The following is a 25,716-nucleotide window of genomic DNA, read 5'->3' on the forward strand; positions in this document are numbered from 1 at the left end:
TCCTAGTGAAGCGAATAAAACACGGCAGGCTGCGGTGGGCTGGGGACGTAGCTCGTTTGCCGGAAGAATGACAAGCTAAAACCATATCCAGCAGAGAACCAGGCAGGGGCCATCGGCTTCGAGATAGGCTGCGCACACGGTGGCTTTTTGCAGTTGAGGAGGACCTAAGGGCTCTGTACTTTCAGGGCGGCTGGAAACGATTGGCTTAGGACCGAGACCAGTGGAGGCAATTGCTTCATTCGGCGGTCTACAAGTTGTAGCCCATCATGTATCAAGTGGTATCCTAGCTGAAACTTTCATAGGAATCTGTTAAGATGATAATCGTTGAGAAACGCGTTCCGGAAGGAAGTAAACATATTCTTTTTTGTTAGGATATCGAAATTACGTTCCTGGAGATTAATCATTCCTGGAAATATTTCATATTTTAAAACGTCGATCCGGGTACTGGAACTGTAATATGTGCCATTCTTGCGTTCAACGAAAATAAATTTCCAAAATTGTGGTCACAAATGTGGTGAAAACCTCTTGACGACGTTACAGTCAGAAAACTGTAATTTGAACTGTGCAACCAAGACGTGCTAAAAGACATCAAAAACAATTAAATTTAATAATAAACTGCATATTTTTACTTTTGGAATGTGCTCTACAGTAAATCCTCCAATTCATATAAAAATGTTGCAAAATATTTTGTCAAAGAAAATTATTCCGTTTTTATCACTATTCCGTTTTTGTCAACTGAAAATCGCGGACCGTATGGATAAAAACGGAACATACCTGTATCACCAAAAATACAACAGAAATCACGCGAAAATGAAAACGAGTTCCGGCACCCCGATAAGAATAAGACAAACTATCATAACAATCGCGAATTATCCGAAAATCAATTTGCAAGCAGTTCGAGGCAAAATTTGCGGAAGGCATACCCAAGAAACAGAAGAAGCTGAATAACAGTTTTTTAAGCTAAAGTTTGCTTAAGAGTGGTTTGTTCCACTCTTATACAGCAAAAATGTTTGTTGGGATAGCACCACCAGCCGTTTCTCAGGACGGTCGCTCTCAAAACAACGCGGAACTCCGAAAACAGAAAACGCGTGACAGTTTTGAAAACGCAGCGACTCGCGCGCACAGCCTGCTACTTAGCACAGTATTGTAAATACTGTTAATTAAAAAGTGAAAATTTTAAAACGGAAAAAACTTACCAAATTCAAAACAGGACGAAATTGACAAATGAAGACCCTGCTTCAAATCGAACACATTCATCGGACTTTTCTGCTTGAGCACCTGTATGATGCGGAAAATGAATTTCATCAGCGGTGTCATCGTCACAGTTTGACTTCCCTTATCTAGTTCAATCTGTAAAAAAGAGCAAACACCAAAAATGAAATAAAACGAATCCACTTCCAATCCCCGTGGGACACTCACCGTTATGGCATGTTTCATATCGTACATTTGCCTTTCGGTTAAATTCTCCTTGAACTTTGCCAGGTAGCTGCGTAGAAAATCACTAATGGGCATCCGTTCCTTGTTGAAATCCAGCAGACAAAGGCAGGCCGCATACGCACGCAGTCGAAAAGCGGGATCGTCCAAACGTGACACCACGACGAAATCGTTTCCTGACTCAAATATTTCCATGTAGGGCAGCGCTTTGATGGCATCGACCATGTTGCTGTAACCGAGGCTGTACGGTTGAATTTGATATCCGTACTTGTTTTTGTGGAAATTTAGAATTTCACTCATCAGAATCATCGATGCACTGGTGCTCGTGAAGTGCTTCACAATATCCTGCACCTGTTCGGCGAAAATCCGAATGGCCACTCTATGGTTGAGGAATATTTTCCGGTCTTCATCGTTCGATTGCTCCATCTGTGGTAAATTAATTGCGTTATTCATTAGAAGAATTGTAACTGTAATTGTAACGAGCAAGCACATGTTTTTATCGAAACCACTCGGCCTAACTGTAAACAAAAATACCTCATGTAAATAATTTGTTCAATTATTGTTCTCACCTCAACAATTCCGGAAATTGCTTCCAGCAGGTCGGCCAGCTTCATCAGTCCATAATCGCTCAAACGACACTGGTACCCAAAGTGGTAGTGATAGGACCTCACGAATTTTTTAAACAGTATCGAGTACTGTGGCGCATTTTTGAACAGCTCCACCACCTCCCCGGCAAAGATGCACGTTTTCTCCACTTCGGTTGAAGATTGCTTCCGTTTGACCATCGAAATCAGCACATCCGTCTCGTTGTACACCTTCGTGACGATCGAATTGTTGTACACCAGCCCGTCGATGATGTCGAAGATATCGCACACGCCGTAATCCGTTACGTCAAAGATCCTATTCTGGGCCTGCGAGAAGATGATTGGCAGCTGAGAGAGCAGAATGGATTTGTTCGCTTGGCCGCGTAAAATTTTCAGCAAGTCACAGGTAAATCTACGGATCTGGGTGCGATGAGTCAGCGTGATGTGCCGATTTTCGCCGTCGCCCATCACTTGAACGACCGGTGAAAGTGCCTCAAAGAGCTCTATCAGCCGGGTATAGCCGTAATCGGCTACACGACATTGTTTGCCAAAGTGATTGTGATAGGCCGGGATGAATCGTGTGAACTTCATTGTCGATTTCGGTGACATCTTTATCAGCTCGACCACTTCGCGCGAAATCTGCTGCAGAAAGTCGTTGTTTGGGCTCTTCGGCATGTAGCGTAGGTTGACCGAGGAGGCATCTGTGGAGAAAGGAATTGTTTCTCAATAGTAAGCATACAAATGATCCACGTTTAGGGTAATTAATGTATTTTGGACAGGCTGAGCACAACTTTGGGAAAATCGTCGCCTAACTTTCTTAGAAAGCAATTCAAAATTTTGCATAGTTACTAATACACTTATAATATGACTGTACTTTGCGTTTCTGGTGAAAAAAACCTGAACAAAAGTTGAGAAAATCACGATTTTCAATCGCCTGTAACAAAGGGAATTTGGACACCCTCGGTAAAAGTGTATTTTGGTGTGGGATAAGGGTGCTGGTACAGACTTCATAATATCAGTGCTATTCAGATGAAAAATAATTTTAAGGCTCAATAGTGAATGGCATATCCTCCAAAACCAAAACAAAAAAAAACAATAACTTACAAAATAACCAGCAAGTCATAGAAAAAAGATTGTCTGATTGTTTATTTTGTCAGTTATAACAAAGCGACACTCCTACCCTTTCCGACTCGCCCGCTACCTCGAAGAAAATGTCCCTTCAATTCCGGAAAATAGACCGGGGATTTCTCCAAGAATTCCCACTATGGATTCCTTTAAGAATTACCACCGGGGGTTTTTCCAGGAATTCCTACAGGAATTCCTTCAGCGAATCCTCAAGAAATTCTTCCGGGGATTCCTCCTAGGATTTCTCCAGGAAATTCACCGGGGATTCCACCGGAGATTCCTCCACGAATTCCCCCAGGGATTTCTCCAGGGATTCCTTAAGAAGTTTCTCTAGGAATTTCACCGGGGACTTCCGCAGGAATTCCTCCGAGAAAACCTCCAGGGATTCTTTCGGGGATTCATTCGGAGACTCCTGCAGAAATCCATCCGGATATTTCTCCTCAAATTCCTCTGGGAATTTCTCCAGGAATTCTTACGGGTACTATTCCAGAAATTTTTCGAGGATTCTTTCAAGAATTCCTCCAGCGATTCATCTAGGAATTTTTTCGGGAACTCCTGCAGGAATTCTACCGGGGATTCTTTCGGGAATTTCTCTGGAGATTTCTTGGAAAAATGCTCCGGGGGTTTTCTTGGGATTCTTTCATGAATTCCTCTAGGGGTTCCTCCGAGAATTCCTCCAGGTATTTCTCCAGCCATTTTTTCAGGGATTCTTCCAGGAATTCCTCTGGAGAAAACTCCAAGAGCTCCTCCAAGAATTTCACCGGGGATTCCTCTAGAAAATCCTCCGGGAATTATTCCAGGAATTTTTCCAGATATAACTTCAGAAATTCCTATAGGAATTCTTTCCTTCAAAAATTCAGGACGAACTCTTGGAGGATTTTCTGGATGAGTCCCTTAAAAGATTCCTGAAGGCATCTCTGATGCAATTACTGGAGGAATTCTCAGAAGAAATCTTTGAGTTATCTCCAGATGAATTCATGGAAGAATCCGCGGAAAAAATGCTGGAGCAAGTTAGGAGGAATTACCATCAGTGGATCCCCTGGAGGAATTCCTGGAAAAATTATCGGAGGAATTCCTGAAGAAGACCCCGGCGGAATTTCTGGTGCAGTCCCCGGAAGAGTTTTTGGAAGAATCTCCAGAGAAGTCCCTGGAAGAATCCCCGAAGCAATCCCTGGAGAAATCCTCGGAGGAATCCCCGGAGGAACTTTTAGAGGAATCACCGGAGGAATTCCTAGGAAAATGCCCGTAAAAGATGCTGGAGAACTACCCGAAGGAATTTCTGGAGAAATTCCCGGTGGGAACTCTTGGAGGAATCCCCAGAGAAATCCCTGGAGGAATCCCTAGAGGAATCTCAGAAAGAATTCCTGATGAAGTCACGGTGAAATTCCTTGAAAAATCACGGGAAAATCTCTGGATGCATGCTCGAAGGAATATATCCCTGTAGGAATTTCTGGAGAAAACCCAGGAGAAATTGTTGGAGCAATCCCTAGAGAAATTCCTGGAAAAATCTCCGAAAAAAAAAGCTTGAGGAATACCCGGAGGAATTTCTGGACGATTTCCCGGAGGAAATTTCGGAGTTATCCACAGAGGCATTCCTGAAAAAAAAACCGGGAATTATTCCAGGTGGTTTCGCTGGAGGAATCCTCATATATTTTTTTTAGGAATTCCTGGTTAAAGCCCAGGAAAAATCCCCTGAGGACTTCCTGGAGGAATTCCCGAGGACTTCCTGAAGGAATCCCTGAAAGATTTTCCTGAAGCAATTCGTAGAGGAATCTCTGGAAGAATTCCTGGAAAAATCTCCGGTGGGAATTCCTGGAGTAATCCATGGTAATAATTAATTATAAAAGGAATTATTTGTGGGAATTTCTGTAGGTATCCCTAGTGAGAATTCCAGATGGAATCCCCGGTGATATTCCCGAAGGAATCTCAGAAATAATTCCTAGATTAATCCCCGGAGAAATTCCTCGAGGTTTCACCAGAGGAATTCCTGGGAGAATCCCCGGAGGAATCTCCGGTGTGAATTCCAAAAGGAAATCTTGGTGGAATCTCCGGTGCTCAAATTCCTGGAGGATTCCCCAATGGGAATTCCTGGAGGATTCCCCGATGGAAATACCTGAAGGATTCCCCGATGGGGATTCTTGGAGAAGGAGAATTCCTGGAGGAATCCCAGGTCAGGATTCCTGGAGGAATCTGTAGTGGAAATTCTTCAAAGAATCCCTGGTGATAATATTAAGAAATCAAAGCTTGTTTTTATCAGAGATGGCGCCACCACATTAAAAGTAAAATCATTTTTCTTGTATGGACAAACCGCTGGCTTGCACTTGTTCCGCATCGCAGCGATTTGTGCCTTGGGGCAAAAAGTTGCAAATTAGAAACAAAATCATTGTACCTATGCGTTTCTTCCGGATTCATTACAGTAACAGAGAATTTATTACGCCACCATACAAATTTCAAGCTGTTTACTTCTTTTTTTTTGACTGGCATTTTCCATCCGTGCTGCGCATGATGTTTCTGAGTGGATAGGTGCAGGCGGCGCCGCTGTATATGTGAAAAGCACGTGGAACACGAGCACCGTCTACGATCGCATAGCGTAACCTTCGCCGTTACTTTACACTGTTATCACGTTTACCGAATTTATCAGAAAAGCGCCTCTACCGGCACTCTAACAAAAACGCAGCTGATTGCTTCCTATTGCTGAAAAAATCTCTCGTGGGAGTTTTTGGAGGAATCCTCAGCGCAAAGTCCTGGAGGAATTGCTAGCCAAATCTACTTCACTGTATTTGTTCTCCATTTCCTTCCTTATGGGTGGTATGCAGATGGCAATAAATTTCTTGGCCTATCTCGATGCGTGTTAAATTCAGGCAAGGAATCGCTCAAGAAATAATAAAGCGTCGCTTTTTTCCGGATCCTAGTACGGAGCTGAAACGAAACGTCAAATCAAATAAGGCTTGCTGTGTTAAATTTCTTTACCATTCCGGTCATGGAAAGATAATGCACTTAACGAAAATTACTTGAGCGATTCCGTTTGAAGTGCATACTTCGCATTAAATTTTTTAGCAGTCTCTCCCGGAGAATTCTCCGGTAGTTTCTTCCAACAGTTCTATGGCAACCCCTTAATGATAATTTAAAACATTTTTCAAGAGTTTAATAAGATTTCTGTTCGACTTTCAGTAATTCTCTTGCAAAATAGCTGAACAAGACTTTTGTCTGCTTCTTGTCAAGTGTATGTACAAATTAGCACTTTTATCTGTATAATGTGTTTTGACGTAGGACTACGTCTCTCTTTTCTATACCGGGTGTCATTCTAAATTTTCAGAAATCGGCCGCGTTACGTTTGAAGTGGAGATTTTGAGCGTTAATAACTCAGCCATTTCTCGTTGAATTTTCAAAATTTTCGCTCCAATTGATTGGAAATCTTTACACCAATTATGTCCAATATTAACATTTGCTGATTTTCAATAACAAACTATTGAAAAATTGGGAAAAGTGAACCCATGTTTATTCCAGCCAATCACGATCGAGCACATTTTGGATGCTCCCGTCGAATATAAAAGCTACTGCTTCTTCGCATCTTCCCTCATTTGTCTTTGTCGTCTCGAGGTGAACGCATCGAACGAGAGCTGCTCACTTTCTTTGTTTGCGTTTTCGCTCATTCTTCTTTGACGGCCGTGTCGGCTCGGTGTCGGTGCGGTGGTTGTCGGCAAGGGTGCTGTTGTACATTCGCCTTCTAACCGTCTAACGCAACAGACCAAGGAAGAAATACTTTTCATCGATTGTTCGGCGGTGGTGGCAGAGGCAGCAGCAAAATCCGGAATCGCACTCACGGCAGCAAGCGGCGGGCCAATTTTCGACGGCTTCCAGCAAACAGCACGGAGAAATCCAACACGCATTGCGTGGCATGATAAATTCATGTCAATTTTCTGTCTGAAATCGTCCAATGTTCAAACGGTTCTTTTCAGAACCATAGAAAATTATTCCTCAAGAGTTGTGATTCAGATAATTATTTAATTTCATCGCTCGGTAGAAGTGTGGTGCAACCGAAAAGTGAAAAATTGTATGTTTGGTTGCCCCGCAACAATAATGATGATTCCACCAGGAATTTAGCAACGTTTTATCATACCCAGACCATTTCTCGTGAAACATTGTTTGATTTAACCATTTTTCGAATTTAAATTATCCAAATCTTCCAATATTTTGGTTACTTTTTATTCGTTAAATGAAAATTTTCCCATTTCTCGGTTGATTAACCGTTTCAAGCGTCTGGTGCATGCGGGGCGGGGCATGTAATCGAAATAAACTGGTATCCAGTCAAATGGGAGGAGCTTCATCTGCTAATCTAGGGACATAAAAGCTGTTCCCCCTGATTTCTTTCGTTATTTTCGTTGGATCAGTCAAGCAGGGTGGATGTCACCTCCACAGCTGAGCAGTGGCACATCAACCCAGCCGCAACTCTCGGCTATCGTGCGGATAGCACCAGGAATCATCCATGGCAGAAAGCGGCCTACCAGTTTTCGGTGGCATCCTGTATTTAGCATTAAGGAGAAAACCAACACGCATTGCGAGACATGATGTTTTCATGCCATTTCGTTCCTAAAATCGTCAAATAATCAAACGGTCCTTTTCAGGACCACCGAAAATATTTCCTCAAGAGTTGTAAATCAGATAATTTCATTCCACCAATCGAGAAAAATGTGGTTCAATCGAAAAATGAAAAATTGAATTCCGGTCACTAATCGTTCCACCCAGAATTTAGCAATGCATTGTCCTATCAGAACCATTTTTCGTGAAACATTGGGGAGCGTCCAGAAATTGCGTCACGTTTAAAGGGGGGGGGGGGGGGGGTGTCAGCAAAGTGTGACAACCCATACACAAATTTCAGAGGTTCCATACAAAAAGTGTGACATAGGGATGAGGAGGGGTTGAAAATGACTAATTTTTGGGTGCCTTAATTTAAGGACGATCCCTTGTTTAATTCTAGCATTTTTCGAATTAAAATGATCTAAATCTTTTGATATTTTGGTTACTTTATTTTGTTAAATGAAATTTCTCTCATTTCTTGGTTGAAAATCATTTGAAGCGTCCGAAGCATGCGGGGCGGGTCATGCAATCGGAACAAACTGGAAAGCCAGCCGAATGGGAGGAGCTTCATCTGCTAATCTAGGGGCATAAAAGCTGTTTCCTCTGATTTCTTTTGTCATTTTCATTGGATCAGTCAGGGCGGGTGGAGGTGGATATTATCACGTCCACGGTTGCGCAGCAGCACGTCAACTGCGACGAGTGATAGCACCAGGAATCTCATCCACTGATCACGGCTGCGGTAGGCCCGGCAATGGAAGTTACCTCCGCAGCTGGGTAGCTGCGCACCAACCCAGCGACGGCTCTCGGCTATCTATCTGATAGAACCAGGAATCTCATTCACGGCAGCAGGCGGCGGCAGGTTTCGCTGGCTTCCCGCATTCAGTGTGGATAATTTTCAACTGTCTTTCTAAAATCAACCGTTATTTGAACGGACCTTTTCAGGACCAGAGAAAATTATTCCTTAAGAGTTATGAATCGGATAATTTTCGGATATATTTCAACGATCGGTAAAAGTGTATTGCATTCGAAAAGTGAATGGTTGAATGCTTGGTGGCTCAGAAACAGCAAAATCGATCACTAATCTTTCTACCCGAAATTTAGCAATGCGTTATCTTATTCGGAGAATTGTACCTGAAACATTGTTTCATTCTAATATTTATCGAATTAAAATGATCTTAATTTTTCAATACTTCGATTAGTTTATCCGTTCGATTCGAAATTGTCTCAAAGAACGGTTGCAGTAATTTGAAGCGTCTGACACAATGTGGGCGGGTCATGCAAACGGAATAAACTGGGAAGCCCGCCGAATGGGAGGAGCTTCATCTGCTAATCTAGGGGCATAAAAGCTGTTTCCTCAGACAACTTTCGTCATTTTCCATGGATCAGTCAAGGAGAGTGGAGATGCCACCTCCCAGCTAGGCAGCAGCACACAAACTCAGCGATGACTCTCGGCTATCGTGGTGGCAGCATTATAAATCTCATCCACGACAGCAAACGGCCGCATTCAGTATGGGTTAAATCGCATTGCGTGATGAATTCATGCAATTGTCTTGCCAATATCTTCCGTTTTATAAATGGTCTTTTCCAGGATCAGCGAAAATGATTCCTCAAGAGTTATGATTCGGATAATTAAAAGCGACGACAGTGAAGTGGCTACTAATGTTCTTCCTGGATGAAAACAACGTATTGTCGAAAGAGTTTCACCAGGGTGTCGACTACCTGGAAAAACCTGGAAAGTCAGGGAAAGTCAGGGAATTTATTTTTAGACCTGGAAAATCAGGGAAAGTCAGGGAATTTTGTTGATAGTCAGGGAATTTTTTTAATGATTATCATAAAAGGATGTTTTTGAGTTATACATATTCCCACAGTTAAAGAATTTCAAAAACTAGTTAAATTGTTTCTTTATTGCGAAATTGGAAGATTTTCCTCATTTTTTTGGTTTTTGATTTTTTCATAAAATAACGAAGCAATATTTTCAAAATCGGTTTTCGTGCACATGTAGAGTATGGATCAAGGTATTTTCTGATTTTTTAGTGGTGGAAAATGTTTTCCATTTTTGCAGAAACCATTTTTTGTGTTATTTTGTTAAAAAATGGTTTCTGCAAAAACAAAAAACATTTTCCACCAGAAAAAAAATCAGGAGATACCTTGATCCATACTCTACATGTGCACGAAAACCGATGTTGAAAATATTTTATAAAAAATCAAAAACCACAAAGTGAGGAAATGGATCCAGTTTCGCCTTAAACTGTTACATCCATGATTCTGGTTTACGATCAAATCAATGTATGAACTTCATCCTGATTTTTTTTAGTATTCAGTTAACATAATGCTGTTCTGAATTTTATCATGAAGACTTATTTCATGTATAAAATACAAGTCCGGTTTAAAAATGCAAGCAATTTCTTCGATCCTTGGTGTATTGGTATATTAATGGCCTTGTGGAAAACTATGTTTCAGGTTCTTGATAGTTTTATGTGAAGTCTAAAGAAATATATTACAAGATGTGGGTTCTGAAAAAAAACACAGAATCTTACCGCTCTGCAAGAAATCCTTTAAAGATCTAAATCTACCGTAAAGGAACCATCAAGAATTTCGATGAGAATATGGGAAGAATCATGTAACGAGTTTGCCTAAGATCTCAAAAAAAAAAAATGCAAATTTATTGAAACTCAAGAAGATAAAAGCACAAAACAAAAAGACATTCTCTTTAATGCTGGTTGATCCATTCCTGAAAAGCATTTGAAATGTTTCAGCAATTTCAAAATGATAACTATGTAACGAAGACGGGATTATCAATCTTCTAAAAGTCCTTCGAGTGAAATTCATGTTGCAATTCCTAGTTATTGAAGAATTTCGAAACATAACCTGCTAGACATCCTGTAATCTTATTTTAGGATTCAACAGATTTTCCATCAATGTTTAGAGGCATAAGAAAGTTTAGCAAGAAAATCCGTACGACTTTTCGAAAGCGCTTGATGGATATTTTAAAAAGTATTTTTGGGACATAATTTCTAAGTGTGACGAATTTTTGATAAAAAAAATCTAAATGAGTTCTAAGTGAGTTTGTCAGCATTGTGGCAGACCTCTTAGAGAATATTTCATGAAAAGTTACACGATTCATGAAGGTCTTTTTGACAAATTAGGAAAGTTTATAAACTGCATTCAGATATTGCCAATACATTTACTGTACTTATTCACATCAGTGTACAATTTCCGCATCCAAGAAGCTGAGGAATCACCCGACGCGCTGCACTACCCTCGAGCAGGTCTTACCTCGTTGGCTGCCAAACACTGAAAGTGGCGGTGCTTTGTCTGGCACGGACACGAGCATAGCTACGGCGCTTGTAACGCATCAAGAATGTGCGTACAAGGTGTAGCCCATTAGAAGCCGTGACAGCCGTTACCAGCAGTGTTGTCATCTCCATTTTGCTATACCACACAATCAGTATCAGAAATAATTTTGCTGAACTTTTAGATGAATCCGTGCTGAAGGATTCATGTAGAGTGCTCGGCGGATTTTATTTTTAAGATTTTTTTTTCATTATGAAATTTAAATATACATACATGCAAAATTTGCGGCAAAATTGCAGCCATCTGGAGTAGCCCATAGAGTAGTTCTAACTAATAAAACAAAATCAAGATGTCATCTTAATGATGTTCTGAGGGTATGTCTTTCGAATATCCTAGTTGTAATTATCATTAAAAACGGCTACGCAGTCTCGAAATTAGCAAACGATGTTTATTACTTGCCCAACGTTTCGACACCGGGTTAGTGTCTTCTTCAGGGGGAACTAAAATTTAATACATGTACTAATTGGTCTGTTACATAATTTTGTCACGGTAACTTACACTAATTTGGTCGTTTTTGGTCTTGTGTTTCGTCTAATTGTAACTGTCCTGTCATTAATTTGTTGGTACATGCTGTAAAATTATAGTCATTATAAATGTTGTCTAGTTACTTGTCTGATCTAATAAAATTTACGGAAACTAATTGTCTTATACTTATTTTGCTTGTTATAACTTTCAACGGACATTTGGTAATGGCGCAATTTTGCCTTTATCATCCCCTCAATTATGTTTAATTTGTTGGTAGCGATGATAGTTGAAACGATACAGTCGAACCTCCACTAGAATACCTAGTTGTAATTTTGGCGTTTTTGAAAGAATTATTTGTTGATCTTCTGAAAGCATTTTCATCTAAATTATATAGTTTTTGGTGGACGTGCCAAAAGTTATTTCCAACACAGTGTATCAGATAGAAGATTCTGAACAAATACTGCCAATATGCCTTAAATCTATTGGAAAAAAAAATCTGGTTCAGTTTACTTGTTTTTTTTTTCTTTCTATGTTTTCACTCCTAGAAAAACCAGGAAAATTCATGAGAATTTTATTTTATCTCATGAGCAGACACCCTTAAGCTTTGATTTAAATGACCTGGAATTTTCAGTGAAAATGACTGGAAAGTCAGGGAAAGTCAGGGAAATTGATTTTTAAAATTGAGTCGACACCCTGTTCACGTTAAACTTTCGTTGAAAAGATCTATTTAACGCCGTTCAATTATCTAATAATTTTATCCGCTCGATGAAAATTCTCTCGTAGAACAGTAATTTAACCATTTCTCTTCAAAACGAAATAACTCTTGAACTAGTCAACATCTTCCCAAATAACAGAACCAGCTGAATAACAGCTTCTTGAGCTAAAGTAAGCTTAAGAGTGATTTGTTTTACTCTTATACAGCTAAAATGTTTTGGGGTTATGAATGCGTTCAGCGAAAGCGATCACACAACAACTTTACTCAACATATCAGTCCACCATTTGTATTATCATAACAACAAACATTGTATTATGGAAATATAAAAGTCGGAATCTCGTTCCAGCCTTTGTCCTACGTCAACATTGCGGTTATGTCTCAGACATTACCCACTCCTAGTTTTTTACAAGTCGAGTAAGCGCTTTCGTTTCATCATACTTCGGCTCAGAGTACAGGATGAAAAACACGTTTTTTTTTGCTGAATAATGTAATCATCAGTTGTTAACCATAATGTTCTGTGGTAACTCACCACTGCTGAATAAGTGTCGAAGACATTTACAATACGCGCGACGTGAGACGAGACATAACACTTATACTGCCGTGAGTCGCAAGTCAGTCCCATATGTAAAAAGTAGGCAATGAGAAAATGGCATCTGAAGTTTTTCTGTATAGAGAGAAGTGGAAGGGAGCCTACCGTTTCTAGATTTATTGATCACCAGAAAGGAAAACGACACGTTGAAGTTCGGTATATACCGCAAACCCACATCAACGGATAGGTACTGTCTATCCGGTTGGAATCAAGACAGACATTCAATCGAAAATTGCCATTTTCTTGGCAAACAAGTGTCGCAACTGTTTCGCATCTAGTGCGCTGTGTTGCTGACAACAACGGGAAGGATGCGCACTACTTTTGACATGATTAAAAAACGTCGCGAGTTGGGTCGCGTCGCGACTTGATTGTGCGAAGTCCGGTTTGGTGGCGGCCCGACAATATATTACATCTGACTCCAATCACTTTGGCGCTCAGAAGCAAGCTGCTTTTCACTCCATGGCACACCGGCTGTACAATATACCCATGGAGCGCGACGAGTTTGAAGAAGAAAAAAGTCGTGTTTATACAGCAGCTGAGGTGAACGGATACGACAGGCCTTTTGTGAACAAAATTATGAAGAAGCACAAACGGAAAAACCACCGTAGGAACATTACCACCCTTCAACAGAACCCAGAAAAAATCAGAAGAATTTGCTTCCCGTTTTACCCCAGGATAACCAATCAAACAAAAACAGCCCTTCGCCGACAAAATCTACAAGTTGTACATAAAAATGACAAGGCCTTACGTGACCTTTTATGCAACCTGAAGGACAAGGTACCGCCGGATGAACAATCCGGAATATACGAGATACAATGTAAGGACTGCCCGGCAGTTTACATTGGCCAAACTCGCCGGAAAGTAAAGGTTCGTTTAAAAGAGCACAAAAATGCTGTCCAGTCTTTCAAAGCAACCGAATCCAGCGTGGCAGCACATACAATAGACTCCCAGCATGAAATTGATTGGAATAATGCCAAACTCGTCAAAAGCGCAAGAAAAACGTTGCACACGCTTGGGAGTCAATGTTATCAGCAACACACTAAGGCCGTTGATGAATGAAGACGACCCGCTCATTGCGTCGTGTCTTTTTAATCTGGTAGAAACGACACCCCAGTAGCATCTCTTCATTTCGGACGTGTACGAACATCGTACGAAAACTGAAGGCAATCAGTCAGACATTGTCCTGTTGATGGGCGACATCGCGCCCGAAACCGGTCGACGAAAGGTAAATTTTAATATCTTGACGATTGTAAGTACTATAAATGCTATGTCTCGTCTCACGTCGCGCGTATTGTGAATGTCGTTACTGTTCTTACGTTGGCACAAATCACGAAAATTTGAAAGTGTCGAAGTATGATCATTATTAAACCACGAGTAGTTTTGATTTGAGTGCTTCAATTCATTATCCCTAGGATGGCGCAGATAGGAAGGCATGTGACTGGTCTCGAATACGAATCTTGATTTAAGTAAATTTATGTGTATGTAGTTATTATTTCATAATAGTTGTTCATAGCATAATTGCCAATCGTAAACACTCGTGAAATTAAAAAAAAAATGCATTTGGGTAATTCTCGCTGAGACCGGCCCACTATTTGCACCTTGTCTTCGAAAATGTTTAAGATGCCGATTTTCTGAAAGCCCTCGCCTAAAAAGTAAGAAAAATGCATTTGGTTACTCAAATTGATGGACCCCCCGTTAGTTAAAGCCACAACAATTTTTGCAGACCCCTCGATTTTGGTCAAATGGTGGCTCACTTAAACCGTTATAACTCGAAAATTTCTTCAACAACCACCTCAAAACGAATTGTTGTTGAAAAGAGGAATGATAGAGCTACTATTTACAATAATAAAAAGTTGGGTCAGCCATATTGATTTTGGCCACCATCTTGGATTTTTATACCAAAACATTTTTTTTCACCATGAGGGCAACCACCGATTTTTACAATTTTGCATCAATTGAAAGCTGGGACATTTATACATAACATATCAAAAAATTAGAGATGTCTTTTTCTTCTTTCAAAAGTTATCTGCCGTTTTGTAGATCATGTCACTTTTGCGCACTGGGCCCGGTGCCGGCCGTTTACATAAATACAGCGTTATTTCGCAGTGTTTACCAACACGAATTTAAACTCTGAACCCAATAATGGAAAGCTGAAGGTTTAAGCTTTTCAAAACACTAAAAAAGTTATAAAAACAATGCCCGCATCATTGAGAAACAGTCAAAAACGGAAACGAACCTCCGATTTGGCTAAATTTTGCGACACGCGCCTTTGTGTATACATGCAGGCGTAAACTCGTATGCTGTTGCATGTCGTTGCTGGTGCGCATGGAAATGTATGGAGAAAACGTGGCTTAATTTACAAAACTGCAGATAACTTTTGAAAGAAGAAAAAGACATCTGTAATTTTTTGATATGTTATGTATAAATGTCCCAGCTTTCAATTGATGCAAAAATTTTGAAAATCGGTGGTTGCCCTCATGGTGAAAAAAATGTTTTGGTATAAAAACCCAAGATGGCGGCCAAAATAGGCCCATATAGCCGAGGCGGTAAACGCACGGGTATTCAGCATGACCATGCTGAGGGTGACGGGTTCGATTCCCGGTCGGTCCAGGATCTTTTCGTAAAGGAAATTTCCTTGACTTCCTTGTTCATAGAGTATCTTCGTGCCTGCCACACGATATACACATGCAAAATGGTCATTGGCAGAGGAAGCTCTCAGTTAATAACTGTGGAAGTGCTCATAGAACACTAAGCTGAGAAGCAGGCTTTGTCCCAGTGAGGGCGTTACGCCAAGAAGAGAAGAGAAGAGGAGGATGGCGGCCAAAATCATTATGGCCGACTCAACTTTTTATTATTGTAAATAGTAGCTCTATCATTCCTCTTTTCAACAACAATTCGTTTTGAGGTGGTTGTTAGAGAAACTTTCGAGTTATAACGGTTTAAGTGAGCCACCATTTGACCAAAATCGAGGGGTCTGCAAAAATTGTTGTGACTCTAACTAACGGGGGGTCTATCAATTGGAGTAACCAAATGCATTTTTCTTACTTTTTAGGCGAGGGCTTTCAGAAAATCGGCACCTTAAACATTTTTGAAGACAAGGTGTAAATAGTGGGCCGGTCTCAGCGAGAAATACCCATTTAATTTATTTTTAATAGTTTTTGCTAAGGTTGAATAACAGCTTTACTATATACTTGTAAAACACGTTTACTGCCGCTCTACGCATAGTTGTCCCATGTTATATGGGATTCCCACATAACAAGGGACAATCGGGCGTAGAACGGCAGCATAACAACAAACACTTCAGTTGGTCTTGGTACACAACACTATGCTTTATAATTTCTCCATATTTATGTGAGCAAGACCCAAAAAAAGGTTGTATTATCCAAATGTTATTCAGCATCATGTTGAATACTTTCGCCATAAAGGTGTTTGTTAAAAGAGTGATTGTTAGTTGGGGTGTTTCCTACCTTTCGTTCTCCATCATAGCTCAACAGCTCAGCATGATCCATCTTACGATGGGTTGATGAGCTGCCTGGTTGTTGCAGATGAACAACTAATCGTGTAGCGTTGCATCGATGTGGGACTGCCGATGCTACTCATCAAACAAACGATAGATTCAATTAAAACCACACCTTTGAAGGATTCCCCAGAGAGAACTCGTGGAGGAACCCCATAGGGAAGTCTTGGAGAGACCCAAACGAATCCTCAAAACAAACTACCGGAGGAATCTTATGGATTAAAACACTTATGAATGAAAGCACCCGGAGGAAACTTCAGAAGCAACTTCTGGTAAATACCCAAAAAGAAATTAACGGAACGGAATTTCCAAAGCGATATTCTGGAAGGATCTCCAAAAGGAATTCCAGGGGCAAACCTCAAATTGCATTACCATAAGGAAGACCTGGAGCAATCTGCAAAGGGAACTTCAATGAATTCCCCAAAAGGAACTCCTGGCGGAATCTCCAACAGGTACTCAGTACGAGATAAAATTTCTGGCAGAGTATCAAAAGGGTACTCTTAGCGGAATTGCTAAACGAAATTCCTGGCTGTTAACCTAGAGAGAATTACTGGCGAATGCCCCTGACTCAATTCTAGACGGAGTCCCCTGAAGAATTTGGCTGGAGTCCTTAGACGAAATTCCCGGCGGAATCCTCAGATGGGATTCCGCTGGAATTCCAAGAGGAAATTTCCAGCGGAATGGCGGGAACGAGTTCCCGGTTCCCTATAAGGACATCCTCAGAGGGGATTCCTGGCCGAATCTTTAGATGGAATTTCTGGCGGAGTCTTCAGAGGCGGGATAAACAGATGGATTCGGGTGGAATCCAGATGAAATTAGCGACAGAATTCCTGGAGGAATCTCAAGGGGAAATTCACAGTGGAAACTCCAGAGGGAATTCTGGCGGAATATCTAGAGGGGATTCCCGGCGTGATCCACAAACGGATTCGGGCGGAGTCCCAAGATGGAATAACCGACAGAATTACCGGCGGAATCCCTAGAGGAAATATCCGGCCAAAACCGAAGAACTCTTGACGGAATCTCCAATGGGAATTTCTATCAAAATCCCACGAAAGTATTACTGACCGAAATGCCAGAAAGATTTATTGGCATATAACATCCGGGAAACATCCAAGTCTTAAGTTAATTTTCCTGCTTTTCATTGTATTCAATTCAAATACGGGTTCATCTTGATTTTCCTTGCAATAATCATGCGTTCAAGCAAGCAATCAAGGCAGTCACACAGTGATAAAAATACTAAGTAGATCGGCACCAACTAGCCAGCTGTCATTGGGTTTTTCTATATGGCGGATTGTGCAATCTGACATATTGGATTACCGCCCTGTTATTTACCTTGCATGCATCACTTGAATGAATCACGCGGAACAAAAAACTGACAGCGCAACTCATCAAAAATATTCATCAAAGGCGTTTGGTTAATTTACCAACACAGCTCTCATAAGAAAAGCATGGAGTGTGCAACAATTAGTGAGTTTTTAAGGTGCGCAAGGCAATTCACCCTATAACTGTGTGCGTTCAATATGCAAACGTTGCTCAAATGCGCTTCCAACGCGGTAACACAGTGTTACAAATGGCAACTTGACTGTTTCCACCCAAAAAACACCGATCGACCAAACTTGATGGTTCGGTATTCAAAATAAAGGGTGTATGCCGAAAATTAATTCTTCCTAGAAGATATAAACCAATCCCAGAAAAATTTCAAAGAGTGTTGTTAGTTTCAATAACTTACCATCGTTATCCTTGGTTGAATTCAGCTCGTGATCCAACCAGGTAAGCACTTTGATTCCAAAGTTATTGTTAGTGATCTGCACTCCCCGGATGCTACAGAGCAGATGTTCCAACGGGACACCGTTCTCATTCGGTACGATTTTGATCTGCAGCTCGTTCTCGATGCAGTACAAAATACTCGCTACCGGGATGTCGTCCTTGTGGGTCTTCAACAGTGAATAGATTACCGACTGCAGCTGACTGATGCTCATCATCACGTTCGGCAGAGGTTCAATCTCCTGTTCGGCCCAGCCTTTCTCTTTCTCTTGCTTGAAGTGATAGATACAGTACGGGACACTATGCTGGGACGACTCAACCAGCGGATTGTTCTGCAACGAGTTGATCACGTCCGGTTGAAGGCTAATGTACTTCTCTTCGTTCTTGTCCAGTGTAATGGTGCATACGTCCGGCATGCGATAGAGATCTAGGACACTGATCGAAGATTTGAAGCGTGATTGGAATAGCTCGCGGAATTTGTTGATCGGCAGACTGTAGTACGGGACGTCCTTCAGGAGACCGGCGACTTGGCATCGCAGTGCCGAGGACTCGGCCGATGATGGGTCTTTGATATAGGATACTACCATGCGTTTGTGACCAATCTTCTTGCGATGTAGATTTGCCACGACCAATTTGGCGAACTGTTGAAGGATGTATAGAATTAGCTTAGAAACGTACAATACAACCTGGAGCGTACCTGTGTTGAAGGAACCTTAACCTTCGCCAGCGAAGGGCTCTCAATAGTCAACGACAAAACCGGTGTGATAGATTTTAGCTGACACAGCAAATATTGGTGCATCTTGTGTTCCTCAATCGACGGGTCCAGATTGCTGATTTGGAGCACGACCATTTCTTTATGGTCCGCGGTAGACTGCATGGCTCCACCGTAGGAGTAATTGTAAGTAGTACTTCCAGCACCGCTACTGCTCCCAGTACTGCTACTGCTGCACTGGCTTATGTTGCTTGAGCTGCCGGAGCTATTGGTGCTGTAAAACGTGGTGTTCTTGCCGGAATCCGATCCGCTGCTGTTCAGGGACGAGTTCAGGGATTTGTTGGCGGCCCCACCACTGTTGCTACCGAAGTTGACGTTAGCTGATGCTGGAATCAAATGGTTGCTCTGATTGGTGCACTGTGATGGGTGCCGATTCGGGTACGGTGCGAAGCGCTGCCTCTGGTTGAAGTTGCCGTGCATTTGCGGAACGTACGGGGTCTGGAAGAATTAAAATAATTGATAGCAACAGCTCGTTTGCACCTATTTATACGTTCATAGAAAGATGCATTATTTTATAATTGATCACCTTCACAGTTTTTGCGTCTAAATTTTAAATAGGCATTGCTTCAAACATGTACGACTATGGTTTTCATTAGGCAATGAGGAATAAATTATAACTGCGAATAATTTTATTGTTATTACTATCACATAAATATCATTTAAATTAAATTAAATCAATAATTCAGCTTTCGGGGTGGAATTGATCAGTCAGTGAAGTGCCTTTTTAAAGAACAGAAATTATTGTATGCATCTGAAATAAATGACTCAGAATATGAAAAACTATATAAATCTTTTGCATGTTTTCTGATTTTTCAGCTATTTAAATTTAAAGTTTCAATTAAAAAAAAGGCCGGAAAATAATGTACACCGGGGTAAGTACAAACGGGTGAGGTAAGATGTAAAACCGGGTGAATGTGATGGTATCTAACCATGAACAACAAGTTTAACGTCAGAACACATAGTTTTAGAATCAAACAATTTTTTGGGAAAGAATAATTTAGAGATTTGTATTGAAATCGTATCCAACAAATAACTTTTTAACTTATCCCGAAATACCCTATTGAATTTCCATGCTAAATATGTGATCACTTCCGAAAAGTGCATTTTTTAGCATAAATTCCAATATTTCTATATTGTTTTATGACGAAATCGGATTTAACGAATACTTGGCAGCTGTAAACATTCATACGAATGTTTATTACGTGTGCGACACTGCTATGGCAGCAAAGTTTGAAAGAGTCTTTCAAGTTCGCCAACCGAGTAGTTTGATAATATAATGAGTAAAATACAGAAATAAGTGACTAATTTATTATTAAACATATCTACTTGTCACCCAATAAATCTTGATTTAGATGATTTTTATGAAAACGGATAATTTCGTAAATACATAATTGCATTGTAAACCTAAACGATTCTTTGATTAAACTTTTTACGCCTAAAACGCCGACTTTTTCATTTTTTTGTAAAAAAAAATCCATCAAATTTACAGTTCAGTAGACGTGTGCGCCGAAGCAGTTTTCACCGGCGGCGGCGTTTACAGTATTACGCGGCTGCGGCGGCGTAATCGGCGTGACATTATTTTTTTAAGTGAAGTGCTAAAAATCGTTGATACAGAATGATTTGTTTCCGGTACTTAAGTACAATATTCATCTATTTTGTGTGAAAGGTGTAAACGTACGTTAATCAGAGATTTTAATAAAAACCATCCTTGCAAGAATTATGCTATTAATTTTAGAGAAAATCCTTGATGACGTTTACCAGGAAATTTATGAAGGATTCCTCTCGATAGAAATTCACAACGTTGCACGTCTCTTCTAAGGATACTCTTTTCTAAAACTTATTTTAGATCATTATAAAATCTGATTTTTTGTTTAGTTCTGTTAGGGCTCTTTTCAGGAATTCCTCGAAGGATTCTTTCATGTCTTCAAGAATTCCTCCAGAAAATTCTCAATAGATTCTTCTGGAAGTTCCTCCAGGAGCTTCCTGGAAAATCCTCAGATATTCCTCCACGGGTGGGATCGCAAACTTCTCTAGAGATTTACAGAAACCTTCCTTTCCTTCATGGATTCCTTCAGATTTTTTTTCGGCGACCCTTAAAAAATCCCTCTAAAGATTCTTTCAGGAGTTCCATTAGAAATCACTTCAGGATTTATCTCTTACGTTTCTCCAGGAATATATCAAGAATATCTCTTCTTGGAATTACAGCACAGCATTCTCCAGTTTTCACATGTTCTTCTAGGGAAATTCTACCATGGAGTGTTATCCATTAACACTATGCATACATTGTGCAAGGAATTCTTTCAAGAATCCAGAAGTATGTCCAGGAGTTCTTCCAGGGTTTGTTCCAAATCATTCTTCAACAATTCATTTGGGAATTTATTCACCTACCTTTGTCTGCAATTTTTGCACGAATTCCCGATGAATTGTTTTCAAGGATTCTTTCAGAAACTTCTTCATGATTTAATTCAGAAATTCCTCAATGATGTTCTTTCAAAATGCCTTCAGCAAGTTTATCAGAAACTAATCCAGGATTTTTTCCTTAATTTTTCCAAAAAAAAATTTCATACAATTCTTCTAGAAATTCCTCCAAAGCCATCTCAGGAGTTGGGGCAATTAAACCGCTGCGTCCAATTAACTGAACTGTTGTGGTGTATCGCAGGAGCTCCTTTAATGATTGTTTTTTAAATTGTTTCATGAAAATAAATCTCATCAGGCAATTTCTAAACATTTCTATTCAAATTCTTTCAGATAACACTCCAAGAATAACTCCTACAAGTTTTATGCAATTTCATACAATACTTCTCTAAATATCTGGGGAGTAATATCTCAAAGAATTCCCGGAGGAATCTCCAAAGGAATCACAGCAAATATTTCTGAAACAACCGTACGAGGCATTCCAAAGAGAAACCTTCTAAGCATTTCTTCGGTAGTCCCTGGCGATATTTTCAAAGAGGTTCCTTGGAAGAAAATCATGGAAAATTGTTTGAAATAATCTCTTACTACAGAAGGAATGTTAAGTGATATTTCAAATGGAATTCTTTAGTAGGTTTTAGATGGAATCCATGGAGTAATTTCTGAAAGAATCCTTGAAGAAATTTTTGAACAAATTGTTTCCTAATTCCTGAAGATTATATGAAAGAATTTCAAGGAATTTTTTGAAATGAAAAGGTGCTAAAGGAATTTCTGGAAACTCTTCCTCAGAATCCCTTGATGGAATCCCTACAAGGATTTATTAATAAATATTTAGAAAAATTCCAAGACATATCGACAATGATTTTTCATAAGCATATAACTGACTTGATCGATTTCTCTTCGTCGACTCTCTTTTTCGCTAATAACTTGATCAAAACAAACAAAATCATTAGTCTTTTTGTTTCTATAGCAAAATGTAGTTGTCTTCTTCGCATTTTAACCAAAAAATCTTTGGGATACTCAATACCTATTCTGTGATAAGTGATAACACAAAGAGAGGATCGATGAAGAGAACTCGAAAATGTCAGTTAGGCCCTAATGAAAAATCAGTGTCGAAATCTTTTAACAAAATTCATGGAGGATGTTCAGAAAGAATTCCCGAAGGAATTCATGAACATTGTTTTAAAAGAATCCCTGGAAGAATGTCTGGAGAAATACTCTAACTTCTATAAAGATTCCTAGAAATTTCCAAAGGAATATACTTTCTGGGAATTGTTACTGAAGATATTTCTAAATTTCTTAGAGAATCCGAAGAAAAATTCTTAATGGTATCTTTGGAAGATTTTCAGGAGGAATTACTGGTGAAATACGTGAAGGAAAACTCGGAGGAACTCATGAACAATATGATTTTTTTTTTTTCAGAAATCACTAAAAGCATATGAATCATTCCATATGAAGTGACCGAGAAAAAGTGAAAACGTGTTATCGACCATCACGAATTTTGACCAAATTTTGTTGGAATGTTTGTTTAAATGAAGGAAGATTAAATCCAAATTTTGGTGCCGATCGGATCACCCCTCGGCCCGTGGCAGTCCTCCCGTCTTTGCCAATACAAGGAAAATCCAAGTTTTCCCTTCCTTGTCTTAATTTATTGCTTTGAAACTATAACATATACACATTTTTGACCTTCGGCTTTTTTGAAGAAAATTGTCAGAGGAATCCAGGAAAAATATTATTTTTTTTATATAGTGTTATTTTTCAATTTTTGTCGAATAAGTAAATTTTGATTACAAAAATTTTGATTCAAACGTGTTTAGGGGTTTAGGTTTAGCCCCCCCCCCCCCACGTGGTCATTAGTCCATACAAAATTTTTCATTTGTCCATACAAAATGGTCATCGGCCGAACCCCCCTAATGACCACGTGGTTTATGGACAGCCCCTTATCAGATATTTTCCAGTCGAAAAAGCTTAACTCGCCGAGGTCTTTTAGGCCGCTCCAAAGATACAGCGTTTTTAAGCTTGGAAAACGGTTTTCTCTAATATATAAAATTAGTTGTAAGTTCGACTGTAAGTTTCGCTAAAAAAAACAATAGTTGATGGAATTTAAAGGTGATTTGGTGATTTGGCGCTGCACAGTGGCGGGCCTTAATACAAAAGTCGGACAAAACCTCAAATGTTAACCGAAATTGCTAAAATTCACAGGTTATGATGATTTTAGTTACCTAAATCTACTTTTCATATATTTTGATTTTACTATATTAGGGTGGTTCAAAATTTTGGAAGCTGCTGATTATGTAAAGTATGTAAAAATAATCGATAATAAGCTATCACGATGTGCTTTCTGAACGTAGATTTTGATTAACCTTTTGATTTGGGGGTTCTTCAATCATGTATTGGTATTGAAATAAACAATAATTGTGTATTTGTTGCTGTTAGGGTGGTCCAAAATGTTCAAAACTACATAAATCATTAGAAAAAATCATTTCCTACGTTTTCTTTCAATGGATCAATTCAACACACCAATGGTGGCTGCCAAGATGTGGTCTATTCTCAGGTACTGCCCATAGAGCACGTGACATTTTACGATGGGTAATCGGAGGTGTGTTAATGCAATCGTTATGGGGTCAGATAGTCTAATATAGTGAACTGCGTAAAATTTGAACTGCTTTTTATCAATCTCGTTTCAACAACTTCATTATGCTCTTCAGAGTTTGGATTGTAAGGTACATCGATCTCTGCTATCAACCGAAACAACCCTATCTATAATGAATTGGCAATTCATATTCGCAATATTAAAGGGAGTTTTTGTTAAACGATCATCAGAGATCGGGAATCATATTCATGAACAGTAGAGTTCCAGCAAATATTTTCAAAATCTTTATCACTCTGTGTGTCGTTCAGTAGAAATGTGTTTAGAAAAAACCGCATGAATAACATACAATAAAACATCAAGTTTAAAAAACCAATATAGGGGGTTTCACTAAAGAGCGTAAAATGTTCGTTTCATAAAATTGCGATTAAAATATTCAAAGGTTGCCTTGGTGATCGCGACGTTTACGCAGAAAAATATTTAACATAGCGTTTTACGCCGTTTAGTGAATTCCTTTTATATGTTATAGATGATTGTTGCTTTGAACTGAAGCGACGTTCGTGTGGAAAAGAAACGCGTAGATGTCGACGAATCTGTGTCACTATATTTTGAAACTTCGATAGAAGATCGTGAAGAGATTGCTTCCAAGGTTGTTGAGCAACTCTAACGATAAGGATGAATCGAATAAATGACCAGTTTAAAAAAAGCAATGAGCAATGGTTTGTAGTTATTTTTACATGTTTTTTTTTACGGTTGTTTTTGACTTTCTTTTATTTTGAAGGTTAATAGAGTTAGTTGTATCTGGTGAAGCAACATGTAGGTAGTGTCTAAGTAAATAAAGGCTTATTCATACTTAGTCATCACTCTTTTCCTCTCCAGCTTACTGGTTTTAACAGAAGCACCCACCTTCTTGTGTTTTTCTGTCAAAAAATAAAATAATATTTATAAAAATAAAAAATATATATTAAAGCTGTGACCATTACATTATCAGAATCCCCCCCCCCCCCCCTCCTCCTATGACGATCTGACTTGGTGAAAGTCTCTTACAAGAATGAAAATTACACTAAATTGTTAGTATTCTGAAGTCAATTTGAACTATGTTTAGATAAAATTTAAACTTCAAACAATATCACTTCCTCCACTACCACGCGGCTCCATTGTGACATGACTGAAAAAAAAATTTTTTTTTCGCGCTTAGCGCAAAAACGCGCAATCAGTGGTCTATATAGCCAAAAACTAGACATAATTGCACGTCAGATCCGGGATATGGCGTCGTTTTCTGATGTTTCCTAAACAAGTACTGGATCTCTTTAACCCTAAAAGGGATACCTGGGGTCCATTGGACCCCAGACGCCTTTCAGAGCTCGTCTTTGATGGAACACACTCAGCGAGGTGACGAAACTGAGGCCATGAAGGTATCCCTTTTAGGGTTAATACGAAGTATTTCTCCAAAATTTCATAAAAGTCAATATTTTTGCATATTGTAAAAACATAATAGATTTGTGAATGAATTCCAAACAATCCCTGAAATGCCATGGTTATTCATACCCAAAAACACAAAAAATATTATTAAAAATTTGGTCAAAAAAACTTCAATCTATTAGACAATGTTTGGTCAATCATGAACTACATGACAGTATTATGCAAACGTCAAACTAAAACATAAACGACCCAAACTATTCGAGTAACCACTTTTCCTACAACAGTACCCATAATAGATTTGAATCAACCAATGCATCGGTGCATGGTTCAAATGACGAAAATATTGTCTAAAATTGTTTAATGCTCTAAGATGCCGAGCTTGAACGCCGAGTAAA

General features: G+C 39.6%; 1 protein-coding gene across 1 annotated transcript in view; it reads right to left on the reverse strand.

The window, feature by feature from the left end:
• LOC109419060 (meiosis regulator and mRNA stability factor 1) overlaps positions 1-25,716 on the reverse strand; it is a 45,517-nt gene that overhangs the window by 18,237 nt on the left and 1,564 nt on the right. Inside the window, exons 3-7 of the mRNA XM_029873565.2 lie at positions 18,823-19,335; positions 18,091-18,766; positions 2,004-2,719; positions 1,420-1,860; positions 1,197-1,350 (exon numbers count right to left, since the gene is read on the reverse strand). Coding sequence (XP_029729425.2) covers positions 1,197-1,350; positions 1,420-1,860; positions 2,004-2,719; positions 18,091-18,766; positions 18,823-19,335 — 2,500 coding nt within the window. The remainder of the gene's footprint in view (positions 1-1,196; positions 1,351-1,419; positions 1,861-2,003; positions 2,720-18,090; positions 18,767-18,822; positions 19,336-25,716) is intronic.

The sequence above is a fragment of the Aedes albopictus genome, chromosome 2 (genome assembly GCF_035046485.1).
Source record: "Aedes albopictus strain Foshan chromosome 2, AalbF5, whole genome shotgun sequence".
Classification (NCBI taxonomy): Eukaryota; Metazoa; Arthropoda; class Insecta; order Diptera; family Culicidae; genus Aedes; species Aedes albopictus.